Consider the following 16,481-nt stretch of genomic DNA (forward strand, 5'->3'; position numbering starts at 1 on the left):
CAGCCACCTGGCTGCAGTCCAGCCGCCGCTGTTTTAGCCAAAACTTTAATTAAGCAGAGGAGAATGGCGCTGGCGTGCTAGCCAGCAAGCATGGCCAGCACCCCTTTACAGTCTTTCCTTTTTCCAATCAACATCCAGAAGCAAAGAATCCCAATAATCCCACTCCCCAGCAGCCCTGGAGACCGACCCTGGCGACGAGCCGCCCCGCCCTCCGGCCCCGCCCTCCGGCCCCGCCCAGCACAGGCCCCGCCCACCGCCGCGCGCACGCGCAGAAGCCCGCGGGCGGCCTCGTGCGCCCTCTGCCGGCGGCTCCGCGCTCCGCACTTCCCGGGCCGCGCGGGAGGAGCGAGGCCGCGATGGCAGACGAGATCGCCAAGGCTCAGGTCGCCCGCCCCGGCGGCGACACGATCTTCGGCAAGATCATCCGCAAGGAAATCCCAGCCAAAATCATCTTCGAGGACGACCGGGTAGGCGGCGGCGGGCCGCGGCGGGCTCCGCGGGGTGGCGGCCGGCGCGTGGCCGGGCGCTCGGGTTTCATTATCGCCCTGCCGATCGGGCCGGCGCGCGCCTGGGTCGGCGGCTCGCAATCTGGCGGCTCGGCCGACACCCGAAGCCCGGCCGCATCTCCGCGATCTCCCGCGCGCCGGCCGGGACTGCCGCCGGGTGCGGCCAGCGCGGGGCTCCCCTCCGGGGGGCTCCCCTCTCAGTGCTCCCCTCCCAGTGCTCCCCTCCGGGGTCTCCCTCCCAGTGCTCCCCTCCGGGGTCTCCCTCCTAGTGCTCCCCTCCGGGGTCTCCCTCCTAGTGCTCCCCTCTGGGGGCTCCCCTCCCAGTGCTCCCCTCCGGGGGCTCCCCTCCCAGTGCTCCCCTCCGGGGTCTCCCTCCTAGTGCTCCCCTCCGGGGGCTCCCCTCCCAGTGCTCCCCTCCGGGGTCTCCCTCCTAGTGCTCCCCTCTGGGGGCTCCCCTCCCAGTGCTCCCCTCCGGGGGCTCCCCTCCCAGTGCTCCCCTCCGGGGTCTCCCTCCTAGTGCTCCCCTCTGGGGGCTCCCCTCCCAGTGCTCCCCCCGGGGGCTCCCCTCCCAGTGCTTCCCCCCCCCCGTGGCTCCCCTCTTAGTGCTCCCCTCCCAGTGCTCCCCTCCGGGGGCTCCCCTCCCAGTGCTCTCCTCCGGGGGCTCCCACCCGGTGCTCCTCTCTCAGTGCTCCCCTCCGGGGGCTCCCTCTCGGTGCTCCCCGCCCGGTGCTCGCCGCGTGGGGCTGGCCCCGCGCCCCCGAGACCCAGGCGGTGGCCCCGCGTCTGCGCTTTGCCTTCCTTTGATTACACCTCCTGCAGATTTTGCACCAACTGTTAAATGATTTCTTTTGCATTTGTTCGAAAACAATTATTATTATTTTTTCGGTAACGGGGATGGAACCCAGGGGCACTCGACCTCTGAGCTACACCCCCAGCGCTATATTTTAGTCTTTATTTTGAAACAGGGTCTCACTGAGACGCAAAGGGCCTAAGTAGCAAGTTTGTATTTGCTTTTTGTGTGTGTGTTTGGGCCTGAGAATTGAACCCAGGGGCCTTCTACCTCTGAGTTACAGCCCCAGTGCTGTTTTGTAGTTTTCATTTTGAAACAGGGTCTCAGGAGGTTGCTGGAGGAATTGTTGAAATAATGGTTTTGAACTTGAGCGTAACAGCTGAAGCATTCTAAATGATATTTTGTGGGAATGCCAAGCAACAGGACTGCTGAGACAAGCTGCATACTTCCTTTTTTTTTTGGAGGTACTGGGGTTCCCGGAAGCCCTTCTACCTCGGGGCTACACTCCCAGACCTATTTTTACATTTTCATTTTTGGAAACAGGGTCTCCTAAGCCAGTGCGCGCGGCTGGCTTCGAACCTGCGCGATCCTCCTGTCTCCGCCTCCCAAGCGCAGGGATGACAAGCGTGCGGATTACAAGCGTGCCCACCACGCCCGGCTTCAAGCTGCATACTTCTTACTGTTACTTTTGTTTTTTTTTCTGTACTGGGGATGGAATCCAGAAGCATTCTATGTCCAGCTCCCCCCCCTACCCCCATTTGTTTAGTCTTTATTTGGAAACACGGAATCACTGAGTTGCAAGGGGCCTCACTAAGTAGCTGAGGCCGTCAGCAAGCCCGGATCCTCCCGGCTCAGCCTCCCGCATGCTGGGATGACAAGCGCGGCCCCAACCCCTGGCTCTGGCTGTCACTTCTGGTGTGGCGAGTTATTAGTCTAAACGTCGCATGTACTGTTCATTTCTGCAAAAGGATGTAGGTGTGTTTCTTAAATAGTTGAGTAAAGTGAGAATAAGTATTAATCAAATATTGGACAAATACATGATTACAAAGCTGACCTGAGACAGGAGGACCACAGGTGTGAAGACAGCTTCAGCCAGCAGTGAGATTCTCATCAACCTAGTGGGACTCTGTTGCAAAATTTTAAAAAAGGGGGGTATTCCTTGGAGGTAGAACACCCCTACATTCAATCCTCAATACCACACACATTTAAAAAAAAAAAAAGAAGAAAGAAATAGAAAATAAAATAGGGCTGAGGAGTGTGACTCAGAGTTAGAATGCCCTGGGTTCTATCTTCAGTACCACACATGCGCGCACACACACACACACACACACACACACACACACACACCTGATTATTACTTTTTTTTTTCTTGTCCTGAGGATTGAACCCAGGGGCATTATACCTCTGAGCTACACTGCCAGAAACAGGGTCTCACTAGGTTCCTGAGAGCCTGGAAAAGTGGCTGAGGCTGGCGAAGAACCTTTGATCCTCCTGTGTCAGTCTCCCAAGTCCTGGGATTGCAAGTGTGCACCACCACGCTGGGCTGCTTAATACCTATTTTTTAAAAATGAGGAAATACCACAATTGGGGCTTTGATCTGGGGTGGCTGGGAGGGAGAAAGGGATTGGAGAAGGTTGCCTTCAGAAATTATACATATAGCAGGGCGTGGTGGTTCATGCTTGTAATCTCAGCATTTGGGAGGCTGAGACAGGAGGATCGTGGTTCAAGGCCAGCTTCAGCTACTTAGTGAGGCCCTCTGCAACTCAGTGAGACCCTGTTTCAAAATAAAGAATCAAGCTGGGCGTGGTGGCGCACGCTTGTAATCCCCGCGCTTGGAAGGCAGAGACGGAAGGATCACCCAGGTTCAAAGCCAGCCGCGCTGGTTTAAGAGACCCTGTTTCCAAATAAAAATATAAAATAGGCCTGGGAGTGTAGCCTGGAGGTAGAAGGGTTTCCAGGAACCTCAGAGGAGGAGGAGGAGGAGGAGGAGGAGGAGGAGGAGGAGGAGGAGGAATAGGGCTGGGGTTGTAGCTCGGAGGTAGATTGTCTGAGTTCCATCCCCAGGACCGCAAAAGAAAATCAATTACACATATAGCCGAGTGGAGATCTGCGGGTTCGTGGCCAGCCTCAGCAACTCAGCAAGACCCTCTGTGATTTAGCACTACCCTGACTCAAAAGAAATAAAAAGTGCGATCAAGCGGGGGGTAGACAGGCTGATTTCTCCTCCACTGGATCACGGTTGACATGTCACTGCCTCAACTGGGCTGGTGCCATACACCTGTAATCCCAGCACTTGAAAGGCTGAGACATCACGATCTCGGGATCAAGGCCAGCTTCAGCAACTTAGGGAGACCGTCTCAAACTTAAAAATTAAGCCAGGAGTGGGGGCGCACGCTTGTCATCCCAGCATTTGGGAGACTGAGACCGGAGGATCGCGGCCCGCAGACAGCCTCAGCTACTGCTTAGGCCTTTTGCAACTCAGTGAGACCTTGTGTCAAAATAATGAATGAAAAATAGGGCTGGGGCTTTGGCTCGGAGGTAGAATCTACTGGGTTCCATCCCCAGGACTGCAAAAAACAACAACAACAACAACAACAGAAATAAAATAGGGCTGGGGCTGTAGCTCGGAGGGTTCCATCCCCAGTGCTGCAATCAAGAAAAAAAGTCGTGGCCTACCAGATGACATACCAACACTTGGATCTCCATTTTCTCTCACCAGTGTCTTGCCTTCCATGACATTTCTCCTCAAGCGCCAACACACTTCCTGGTGATTCCAAAGAAGCACATCGCCCAGATTTCTGCAGCAGAAGACGACGATGAAAGCGTAAGGAAGTGTCCATGGCTGCTCACCTGACTGGTTTTTCAACTGGGGGGCGGCCGGTGGGGTGGCGCTCGCTCGGGATCACCGTACCTGGGAGGCTGAGACAGGACGAGCGCAGGTTCATGGCCAGCCTCAGCAAGTAGCGAGGAGAGGCTGTTTCTAAACAAAAAAAAATAAGCCGGGCGTTTGTGGCACATGCTTGTAATCCCTGTGCTTGAGAGGCTGAGACAGGAGGATCGCACGGCCTCAGCTACTGAGTGAGACCCTGTTTCCAAATAAACTATAAAATAGGTCTGGGAGTGTAGCCCGGAGGTAGAAAGCCCCTGGGTTCCACTCCGAGTATCACCAAAAATAAATAAATAAATAAATAAATAAATAAATAAATAAATAAATACAAAGGGCTCTGGAAAGCCGGGCGTGGTGGCGTACGCTTGTAATCCCAGCATTCGGGAGGCTGAGACCACAGGATCGTGGTTCATGAACAGCCTCAGCTACTTCGTGAGGCCCTCCGCAACTTAGTCAGACCCTGTTTCAAAATAAAGAATAAAAAACAGGACAGGGGTGTAGCTCAGAGGTCGAATGCCCCTGGGATCCATCCTCAGTACTGCATAAAGAAAAAGGAAAAAAAAAAAAAGAGGGCTCTGGATTTAGCTCAGAGGTAGAACACCCTTGGGTTCAGTCCCCAGGACCACAAAATTAAGTAAATATAAGCCAAAAGAATGTTTGATATAGCCGGGCATGGTGACACACACTTGTAATCCCAGCATTTGGGAGGCTGAATTGCAGGGGCCTAAGTAGCTGAGGCTGGCTCTGAACCTGTGATCCTCCCGTCTCACTCTCCCCTCCCACTTCCTGGTGATTCCAAAGAAACTGGGATTACAAGCGTGTGCCACAATGGCTGGCTTTCAGATTCATTTCTTTAAGGCAAAGTTGATGTTTTTTGTTTTTTTTTTTTTTCCCCCAGTACTAGGGATGGAACCCAGGGGCATTCTACCTCTGAACTACACCCCTAGCCCTATTTTTTTATTCTTTATTTTGAAACAGGGTCTCACTGAGCTGCGAACGGCCTCCCTACGTAGCTGAATCTGTCCACAAACCGCGATCCTCCTGTCTCAGCCTCCCGAATGCTGAGATGACAAGCGTGCCCACGACGCCTGGCGTGGGCTGGGAACATTTGGTCCTCCTGCTTCAGCCTCCGCGTCTCTGGGATTACCGGTGTGCGCCGCCGCGCCCAGCAGTGGCCGGAGAGTGTGTTGCGGTGCTTAAGAAGCTGTTTCTTGTTTTCCAGCTTCTCGGCCATTTGATGATCGTTGGCAAGAAATGCGCCGCGGACCTGGGCCTGGAGAGGGGCTACCGAATGGTGGTGAACGAGGGCGCGGACGGCGGCCAGTCTGTCTACCACGTCCACCTGCACGTGCTGGGCGGCCGCCAGATGCACTGGCCTCCGGGTTAAGCAGCTTGGGCTGACGGTTCCTCCCCGGGCAGCAAGTCAAGTTGCAATCTGCAGTATGTTAAACAGCACGCTTGTTTATTTTTGCCTGTGTGTGGAGGTATTGAAGAAATAATTTCAAAAGATTATACTCAATAAAAAGCTTCATTGCATGGTTTGCAGTCTTGGAAATTATTTTATTATTATTATTATTTTTGCAATACTGGGGATGGAACCCAGGGACATTCTACCCCTGAGCTACACACCCCCAGCCCTATTTTTTATTCTTTATTTTGAAACAGGGTCTCACTGAATTGTAGAGGGCCTCACTAAGTAGCTAAGGCTGTTCTCGAACGGAGATCCTCCTGTCTCAGCCTCCCGAATGCTGGGATAACAAGTGTGCGCCACTGTGCCCAGCTTAATGATTTATTATTATTATTATTATTATTATTATTATTATTATTAGTCTGGGGATGGAACCCAGGGGCATTTGACCTATGAGCTACACCCCTGCCCTATTTTTTTTTTTTATTCTTTATTTTGAAACGGTCTCATAATCGTGGGTTCAAGGGCAACACACACTAACTTAGTGAAACCCTGCTTCAAAATTTAAAAAGATGTTGGATGTGGTGGGCACGCTTGTCATCCCTGCACTTAGGAGGTGGAGACAGGAGGATCGTGCAGGTTCGAAGCTAGCTGCGCTGGCTTAAGAGACCCTGTTTCCAATTTTTTTAAAAAAAGTATAAAATAGGTCTGGGAGTGTAGCCCGGAGGTAGAAGGGTTTCCAGGAACCCCAGTACCACCAAAAAAGATAAATAAAAAAAGAGCCGGGCGTGGTGGCGCACGCTTGTAATCTCAGCATTCGGGAGATTGCGACAGGAGGATCTGGGTTCGCAGCCAGCCTGTTACTTAGTGAGGCCCTTTGCAAATCAGTGAGACCCTGTTTCCAAATAAAGAATAAAATATAGGGCTGGGGGTGTAGCCCAGAGGTAGAATGCCCCTGGGTTCCATCCCCAGTACTGCAAAAAAAAAAAAAAAAAAAAATCCAGGGCTGGATGTGGTGGCGCACATTTGTAATCCCAGTACTAGGGAGGCGGAAACGAGGATCACAGGTTTGTGGCCAGCTTCAGTAACATGCTGAGACCCGCCACAATTGAGGGATTGAGATTTTGTTTCAAAATAAAATGGGGCTAGAGGTGTACCTGGTTTAATACTACTACAAGTAATACACATTTAAAAGGGCCTGGTATGTAGCTAAGCAGTAAGGCACCCCTGGATTTCATCCTTAGCAACATCAATTATTAAATAATGTATTGCTAAAAAAAGTTACTGGAAGAGCCGGGCGTGGTGGCGCACGCTTGTAATCCCAGTGTTTGGGAGGCTGAGACTAGAGGATCGCAGTTCGCAGACAACCTCAGCTACTTAGGCCCTCTGCAACTCAGTGAGACCTGGTTTCAAAATAAAGAATAAAAAATAGCTTGGAGGTCGAATGCCCCTGGGTTCCATCCCCAGACCCGCAAAAATAAATAAATAAATAAATAAATAAATAAATAAATAAATAAATAAAAATAAAGTTGCTGGAAGCCGGATGTGGTGGCGCACGCTTATAATCCCAGCGCATGGGAGGCTGAGACAGGAGGATCGCATAGGTTCGAAGCCAGCCTCAGCTACTGAGTCTCTTGGCAAGTTAGTGAGACCCTGTTTCTAATAAAATATAGAAATAGGTCTGGGAGTGTAGCCTAGAGGTAGAAAGCCCCTGGGTTCCATCCCCAGTACCACCAAAAAAAAAAAGTGCTGGGTGTGGTGACCCACACCTGTAATTAATCACAGTTTCAAGTAGAGCCTCAGCCAGTGGTAAGGTCTCAATCTGAGACCTTGTTTCAAAATTAAAATAGGGCTGGGGTATAGCACAGAGGCGTTCTGCCTCTGAGTTCAATCCCAGTACCACACACAAAATTACCAAATTTAAGCCTGGGCGTGGTGGCGCAGGCTTTTAATCCCAACATTCAGGAAGCTGAGACAGGAGGATTGTGATTCATGGCCAGCCTCAGCTACTTAGGCCCTTTGCAACTCAGTGAGACCCTGTTTCAAAGTAAAGAATCAAAAATAGGGCTGGGGGTGGAGCTCAGAGGTAGACTGCCCCTGGGTTCCATCCCCAGTACTGAAAAAAAAAAAGTTACCCAGTTTACATATGCCTAGTAAACCCTATACCGTTCGCACAGAGCATCGTGTATCTAATGGACACTCGGGATTATCGGTGTCCAGATCTTGACCCCCCTTCAATTTGAGAGTTTCCTTTTCTCCCCAAATAGAAGTGGAGATGCGGGCCACCTGGATTCTCGCTCCTCTGCCAGCTGGGAAGCCACCCTTCACCTTCGCCGATCAGATGCACTTGTCTGGGGTTTTGAATTTGAAACTAATGACAGAGCGGAGATTGTCCCTGGTGTCAGTGGCGGCAGCGTGGACTTGGCAGGCGCAGCGACCGTGTTGCCAAGCTTGGATCCAGTGTTGGGTGGCAGGGAGACCAGCGCAGCCGCGGCTCCTGTGTTCCAGGCTGGCTGGCGGATCTGTTTCGATTGTGCTGTTGTCTGAGAACCTTCTATCAGCTCCTGCTTATTTTCCCAGTGAACTTGTGAGCCATCTGTTAAATACTGTTTCAAGAAATTAACTGTTGGAAGCCAGACATGGCGGGACACACTGGTAATCTCACAATTTGGGAGGCTAAAACAGGAGGATTAGCCAGGCGTGGTGGCGTGCGCTTGTAATCCCCGCACTTGGGAGGCTGAGACAGGAGGATTGCACAGGTTCGAAGCCAGCCTCAGCTACTTAGGGAGGCTCTCAGCAGCTTAGTGAGACCCTGTTTCCAAATAAAATATAAAAAAGGTCTGGGAGTATAGCCCGGAGGTAGAAAGCCTCTGGTTTCCACCCCCAGTACCACCAAAAAAAATAAATAAATAAATAAAACAGGAGGATTATAATTTCAAGGACAGCATCTGCAATGTAGTAAGACTCTCAGAAACTTAGCGAGAAAGACCCTGCTTTAAAATAAAAAAATAATAAAATTTAAAAAAGGCTAGGGGTCAGCCAGGTGTGGTGGTGCGCGCTTGTATTATAATCCCAGTGGGGGAGGCTGAGACAGGAGGATTATAGGTTCAAGAACAGCTTCCGCAAGTAGTGAGACTCATCGACCTAGCGAGGCCTTGTTTTCTTTTTTCTTTTTGTGGGTCTGAGGATGGAATCCAGGGGCATTCGACCTCCGAGCTACACCCCCTGCCCTATTTTTTATTATTTTGAAACAGGGTCTCACTAAATTGTGGAGGGCCTCACTAAGTAGCTGAGGCTGTCCGCAAACCGCGATCCTCCAGTCTCAGCCTCCCAAATGCTGGGATTACAAGTGTGCGCCACCATGCCCGGCTTCCTTGTTTTCAAATAAAAATAAAATAGGGCTGGGGATGTACCTCTGGAATAGAATACTCCTGGGCTCAATCCCTAGTAACACACACACACACACACACACACACACACACACACACACACACAGGCTGAGAGTATGGCTAGAGGTAGAAGGTAGAATACTATACTCCTGGGTCCAATTACCATTACCAAAATAAAATAAAATAACTTTTTTTTTTTTTTTTTTGGTGTCATTGGGGATGAAACCCAGGGGCCTTCTACCTCTGGGCTATACTCCCAGACCTATTTTATATTTAATTGGAAACAGGGTCTCACTAAGTTGCTGAGAGCCTCACTAAGTAGCTGAGGCTGGCTTTGAACCTGTGCGATCCTCCTGTCTCAGCCTCCCAAGCGCGGGGATGACAAGCGTGCGCCACCATGCCCGGCTCAAGACCTTCTTTCTTTCTTATGCTTTGTTAGATGCTACAGCTTATCCTATGCTCCAAAGAAGAAGGAGCCGGGCGTGGTGGCGCACGCTTGTCATCCCCCCGCTTGGGAGGCTGAGACAGGAGGATCGCGCAGGTTCGAAGCCAGCCTCAGCTACTTAAGCCCTGTGCAACTCAGTGAGACCCTGTTTCCAAATAAAGAATAAAAAATAGGGCAGGGGGTGAAGCTCAGAGGGAGAATGCCCCTGGGCCCCATCCTAGTACCACAAAAAAGAAAGAGAGAAAGAAAGGAAGAAAGGAAGAAAGAAAGAAAGAAAGAAAAAAGTATATTATCAAAAGGCAAATCTTAAAATCTAGTACAAAAGGAACCAAACTATGATGGTGCATGCCTGTAACCCAGGCCTGGGGAGACTGAGATAGGAGGATCACAGGTTAGAGGCCAGCATGGGGAAACTTAGCAAGACCTTGATTCAAAATAAAAAATAAAATAGTGCTAAGGGTGTAGCTCAGAGGTAGAACACCCCTGGGTTCAACCCCCAGTAACTAAGACACACACACACACACACAAGGACCGAAGGAGGTAAACTTGTGTATAAATATTGAAATATTGAAAACAAACACAAAAAATAAATTCAAGTTACTTTTGAACATAGCACTTTTTGCAGTACTGGGATGGAACCCAGGGCATTCTGCCTCAGAGCTATACTCCAGCCCTATTTTTTTATTCTTTATTTTGAAACAGGGTCTCACTGAGTTGCAGAGGGCCTCGCAAAGTAGCCGAGGCTGTCCGCGAACCGCGATCCTCCGGTCTCAGCCTCCCGAGTGCTGGGATTACAAAGGTGCGCCACAGCGCCCGGCTTGAACACAGCACCTTTAATAGGATAAATTCAAAGACAAGGACACATAAAAACAAATCTTAAATGTTTAGCCAGGTGTGGTGGCCCACACCTGTAATCCCAGTACTTGAGAGGGTAAGAGTAGGATGGCAGGTTCGAGGCCAGCCCGCAACAGCAACTTAACACAATCCTGGGTTTTTGTGTTTTTTTGGTACTGAGAATGGAACCCAGGGGCGGTTTACCTCCAAGCTACATTCTACCTCTTTCACTATTCTAATGAATAATTTTTTTTTTTTGTGGGTGGTACTGGGGGTGGAACCCAGAGGTTTTCTACCTCCAAGCTATACTCCCAGACCTATTTTATACTTTATTTGTATACAGGGTCTCACTAAGTTGCTGAGAGCCTCACTAAGTAGCTGAGGCTGGCTCCAAACCTGTGCAATCCTCCTGTCTCTGCCTCCCAAGCGCAGGGATTACAAGCGTGCGCCACCACACCTGGCTAGTGAATACATTTTATGCTGGTGAATTTTATGCTAGTGAAATAGGGCTTAACTAGCTGGGCATAGTGGGGCACGCTTGTACCCCAAGTACTTGGGAGGCTGAGACAGGAGGATCATGGTTAGCGGACAGCAGACAGCTTTAGCTCCTTAGTGAGGCTCAGGCTCTTTGCAACTCAGTGAGACCCTGTCTTCCTTCCTTTTCTTTCTTTCTTTCTTTCTTTCTTTCTTTCTTTCTTTCTTTCTTTCTTTCTTTCTTTCTTTTATGGTACTGGTGGTGGAACCCAGGGGCTTTTTTTTTTTTTAACTTCTGGGCTATACTCCCAGACCTATTTTATACTTTATTTGGAAACAGGGTCTCACTGAGTTGCTGAGAGCCTCACTAAGTAGCTGGGGCTGGCTTCAAACCTGTGCGATCCTCCTATCTCAGCCCCCCAAGCTCTGGGATTAAAAGTGTGCGGAACCACGCCCAGCTGACCCTGTTTCTAAATAAAGAATAAAAAAATAGGGCTGGGGCCCGGCGAGGTGGCACAGGCTTGTAATCCCCACACTTGGGAGGTGGAGACAGGAGGATCGCACAGGTTCGAAGCCAGCCGTGCTGGTTTAGGAGACCCTGTTTCTAAATAAAAATATAAAATAGGTCTGGGAGTGTAACCCAGAGGTAGAAGGGCTACCAGGAACTCCAGTACCACCAAAAAAAAAAAAAAGAAAAAAAAGAAATAGGGCTGGGGGGTGTAGCTCGGAGGCAGAATGCCCAGTACACCCCCCACCCCCGGCACACAATGTGTGGTGTAAAGTTGTACCTCTTTACATGTTTATAATTAGGTTTTTACTTAGCAGTGTATCAGAGACATCAATCTCATTATATGTAAATAGCTCAATCAATGATAATGTATGGTGATCTATTTACCCAAACTCTCATTTGAGGCTGTGTGTGTGTGTGTGTGTGTGTGTGTGTGTGTGTGTGTGTGTTAATTACTGGGAATTGAACCTAGGGACATTCTACCTCTGAACTATACCCTCAGCCCTTTTTATTTATTTTTTATTTTTTGCGGTACTAGGGATGTAACTCAGGGGGATTGCACCTCTGAGCTACACCCCTAATCCTATTTTTTAGTCTTTTTGTTTTTTGAAACAGGGTCCCACTGAGTTGTGAAGGGCTTCACTAAGTAGCTGAGGCTGACCCCCAACTGCGATCCCCAAGTCTCCGCCTCCCACATGCTTGCATTACAAGCGTGCGCCACCATGCCTAGCTTTTTTTTTTTTTCTTTTTTTGGTGGTACTGGGTTCCTGGAAGCCCTTCTACCTCCGGGCTACACTCCCAGACCTATTTTTACATTTTTATTTGGAAACAGGGTCTCCTAAGCCAGCGCACGCGGCTGGCTTCGAACCTGCGCGATCCTCCTGTCTCTGCCTCCCAAGCGCGGGGATTACAAGCGTGCGCCACCACGCCCGGCTCGTATTTTTTTTTGTTTTGTTTTGAAACAAGATTTTACTAGGTTGCTGAGTCTTGCTAAATTGCTAAGGCTGGTCTTGAACCTGCAATCCTCTTGTCTTAACCTCCCAAGTACTGGGATTACAGGTGTATAACACCATGCCCAGATGTTTTTAATTTTTCAATAATAAAAGCAATGCTGAGATATACCTCTGACTACTGGATTATTAATAGACAATATGAATTTTACCCACAAGGGGGAAGCAAGCTACCATGCTAAGATCAATGAAAAAATTTTGACATGGGAGCTGGCCGAGCGCGCCTGCACGCAGGGTGCGGCAGGGAGGTCCTGGCCCTCTTAACCCCAACGGCTTTTGTCCAAGGGCCTCCGAGTCCCAAGCGCACAAGACAGCAGAGGAAGGGTGCTCGGGTCAGTGTCCGCAGAAGGGGAGGCTGGGGGAGGGAGCGGCGGGTAATAAACCATCAACCCTGCGAGTTGCACTGCAGTTACCGAGGGCCTGCTAAAGGAATTAACCTGGTCAGCTCTCCAAAACGCAGAACGAGAGAAAAGCAGGCTGTAGCAGAGTAATAATATATATTATTACTTAGGAAAAAAAGAAGACAAGCCGGGCGCGGTGGCGCACGCTTGTCATCCCAGCATTCAGGAGGCTGAGACAGGATTGTGGTTCGCGGACAGCCCCAGCTACTTAGCGAGGCCCTCTGCAACTCAGTGAGACCCGGTTTCAAAATAAAGAATAAAAACTAGGGCTGGGGGTGTAGCTCGGAGGTCGAATGCCCCTGGATTCCAACCCCAGGACTGCAAAACAAAAGAAGACAAACAAAAATGCTGTCACATACACAGGAGGATCACAAGTTCGAGGCCAGCCCCAACAAATAGTGAGACTCATCAACCTAGTGAGACCCTGTTTCAAAACACACACACACACACACACACACACACACACACACACACACACACACTCACACAGGTTCAATGAGGGGAAGAAAGTGTGGAGGAGACAGAGATGGTGTATTCCAAGATTCTGGGCAGGGTGCTGTGACTGTGAATCCTGGGAGAAGTTTCTGGAAGGCAAGGTGGGGAACCGCTGCAGTCAGCAAAACCCCACAGAGCCAGCGCGGCAGGAGGAGCCTGTGAGCTCAGCGGGTTTTCAGCACCTTTCAATTACAGCCACGAGCTCCCGCAGCCCTGAGAGGTCACCCTGTCCCAACACGTGCCTTGGACGGAGACGTGTTTGTTCTGTTCTTCTCTGGATTGTAAATATCCAAGGCTTCTCATCCAACTCCTGGCTTGGAACACGTCTTCCCTTTCCCACAAATTCCACAGCGGGATTCGTGTTTTCATTCCAATCCTGCAGTCCATGAAGTCAGCTTCCTCCCCATTCCTGCGCCCGCGAATAGCTGCCCCCCCCCCCCCAGTACTGGGTTTTAAAGCCAGGGGCGTTCTACCTCCGAGCTACACCCCTATCCTTATTTTTTACTCTTTATTTTGAAACAGGGTCTCACTAAGTTGCTGAGGCTGTCCTCAAAACTGCGATCTTACTGTCTCAGCCTCCCAAGTACTAGGATTTCAGGCACACACCACCACAGCTGGCTTCTCTTTTCTTTTCCTTCCTCCCTTCCTTCCTTCTTTCCTTCCTCCCTTCCTCTCTTCCTTCCTTCCTTCTCTCTCTCTGTAGTATTGGGGATTGAACCCAGGGGGATTCTACCACTGAGCTACACACCCAGCCCTATTTTATTTTTATTTTTGTAACGGGGTCTCACTACAAAGTCGTTTGTGGAGTCTCACTACTTGCCGAGGCTGAATGAGGACCTGCGATCCTCCTGCCTCGGCCTCCCGAGTACTGGGATTGCAGGTTTGCACCAGCACACCTGGCTTGCTTAGTCCTATTTTACATGGCTGATCCTGCTTCATCACACCCAAACATAAAATGGACAGTTCACCCCGGTGTCGGGGCTTCAGTCTGAAGGCTCCTGTGTTGGGTAAAACCATGATCAAGGCTGGACGTGGTGCTGCACGCTTGTAATCCCAGCACAGGATGATCGCAGGTTTGTGGCCAGCCTCAGCTACTTAGTGAGACCCTTCACAACTCAGTGAGACCCTGCTTCAAAAATAAAGAGAGCCGGGCGTGGTGGCACACGCTTGTAATCCTGGCATTCTGGAGGCTGAGACCAGAGGATCGCGGTTTGTGGACAGCCTCAGCTACTTAGTGAGGCCCTCTGCAACTTAGTGAGACTCTGTTTCAAAATAAAGAATTAAAAAATAAGGCAGGGGGGTGTAGCTCAGAGGTCAAATGGCCCTGAGTTCCATCCCCAAACCTGCCCCCCCCCAAAAAAAAGAGCCTAAAAAATAGGGCCGGGGATGTAGCTTGGAGGTGCAATGCCCCTAGGTTCCATCCTGGTACTGGGAAAGAAAGGAAGGAAGGAAGGAAGGAAGGGAGGGAGGGAGGGAGGGAGGGGGATATAGACTGAAGGTAGAAAGCCCCTGGTTTCGATACTCAGTACCAAACACACACACACACACAAAATAAAAACAAATAACCACAATCAGTATCAGTCTGTTATATGCTCTCTTGTTGACCTATTTTGGTTATAGGTATGTTGGCCGTGACCCTTTCTGCCAGGCAGGAGTGGAATGACCCCCTCTTCTGCCCCTTGGGGACTTTTGTGGAATTCCTCACAAGATCCCCAACATAGGCTTAGCTGGTGCTGAGCGCACGGAGGTGCGGCTCTGGCTAACTTCCTAGGAAGCGTCGGCTCCTGTGCAGTGCGCGGCGGAGCCTGTGCTGCTGGGGCTTGGAGACTGACACAGGAGGACCCAAGGTGCAAGCAGTGCGAGACTTCCAGGAATCTACTGGACCCCATTCCGAAACAAAAAGGGCTGGTGTAGCTAAGGGGTAGAATGTTCCTGGGTTCCATCCCCAGTTACACACACACACACACACACACACACACACACACACCTTAGTTCTTCCAACATCCCCAAGCAGGTCAGTATTATTATTATTATTATTATTATTATTATTAATTTTCCTTTTTTTGCGGTACTGGGGATGGAACCCAGGGGCAGTCTACCTCCAAGCTATACCCCCAGCATTATTTTTTAAATTCTTTTTATTATTTATTTATTTATTTATTTATTTGTAGTACCGGGGATGGAACCTAGGTGCATTCTGCCTCCGAGCTACACCCCCAGCCCAAATAAAGAATAGTTTTTATTCTTTATTTGAAACAGGGTCTCACAGAGTTGCAAAGGGCCTCACTAAGTAGCTGAGGCTGTCTACAAACCGCGATCCTCTGGTCTCAGCCTCCCAAATCCTGGGATTACAAGTGTGTACCACCACACCTGGCTTATTCTTTCTTTCTCTTTTATTTTTTATTTCTGTTGGTGGTACTAGGGGTGGAACCCGGGGCTTTTCTACCTCCGGGCTATACTCCCAGACCTATTTTATTTGGAAACAGGGTCTCACTAAGTTGCTGAGAGCCTCACTCAGTAGCTGAGGCTGGCTTCGAACCTGTGTGATCCTCCTGTCTCAGCCTCCCAAGCGCGGGGATTACAAACTTGCGCCACCAGACTTGGCTCTTTTTATATTTTTAGTACCGGGGACTGAACTCAGGGGCATTCTACCTCCAAGCTACACCCTTAGCTCTATTTTTTATTATTTATTTTTGAAACAGGGTTTCACTAAGTGGCTGAGACTGGCCCCAAACCCTCAATTCTCCTATCTCAGCCTCCCAGGTACTGGGATTACAAGCATGCACCACCACACCCGGCTTATTACTTATTTTGGGTACTGGGCTACACCTCTAGCCCTATTTATTTATTTATTTATTTATTTATTTTTGGTGGTACTGGGGGTGGAACCCAGGGCTTTCTACCTCCGGGCTACATTCTCAGACCCATTTTATATTTTATTTGGAAACAGGGTCTCACTAAGTTGCTGAGAGCCTCACTAAGTAGCTGAGGCTGGCTTCGAACCTGCGCGATCCTCCTGTCTTAGCCTCCCAAGCGCGGGGATTACAAGCATGCGCCACCACACCCAGTTTAGCCCTTTTTATTTTATTTTTATTTATTTATTTTTTTAGTGGTACTGGGGTTCCTGGAAGCCCTTCTACCTCCGGGCTACACTCCCAGACCTATTTTTACATTTTTATTTGGAAACAGGGTCTCCTAAGCCAGCGCGCGCGGCTAGCTTCGAACCTGCGCGATCCTCCTGTCTCCGCCTCCCCAGCGCGGGGATGACAAGCGTGCCCACCACGCCCGGCTAGCCCTTTTTATTTTGAAAGAGGGGCTTGCCAAGTTGTTGAGG

General features: G+C 50.0%; 1 protein-coding gene across 1 annotated transcript; it reads left to right on the plus strand.

Moving 5' to 3' along the window:
• Window positions 1-349: 349 nt before the first annotated feature.
• On the plus strand, window positions 350-5,570 carry HINT1 (histidine triad nucleotide binding protein 1; the record flags this gene model as incomplete). The annotated part of the gene is made up of 3 exons (XM_080698401.1): window positions 350-467; window positions 4,016-4,120; window positions 5,406-5,570. The coding sequence occupies exons 1-3, from the start codon at window positions 357-359 to the stop codon at window positions 5,568-5,570; spliced, it is 381 nt and encodes a 126-aa protein (XP_080554527.1). The 5' UTR covers window positions 350-356.
• Window positions 5,571-16,481: the final 10,911 nt, after the last annotated feature.

Source organism: Muscardinus avellanarius (genome assembly GCF_963383645.1).
Source record: "Muscardinus avellanarius genome assembly, chromosome: 7".
NCBI classification, from domain to species: Eukaryota; Metazoa; Chordata; class Mammalia; order Rodentia; family Gliridae; genus Muscardinus; species Muscardinus avellanarius.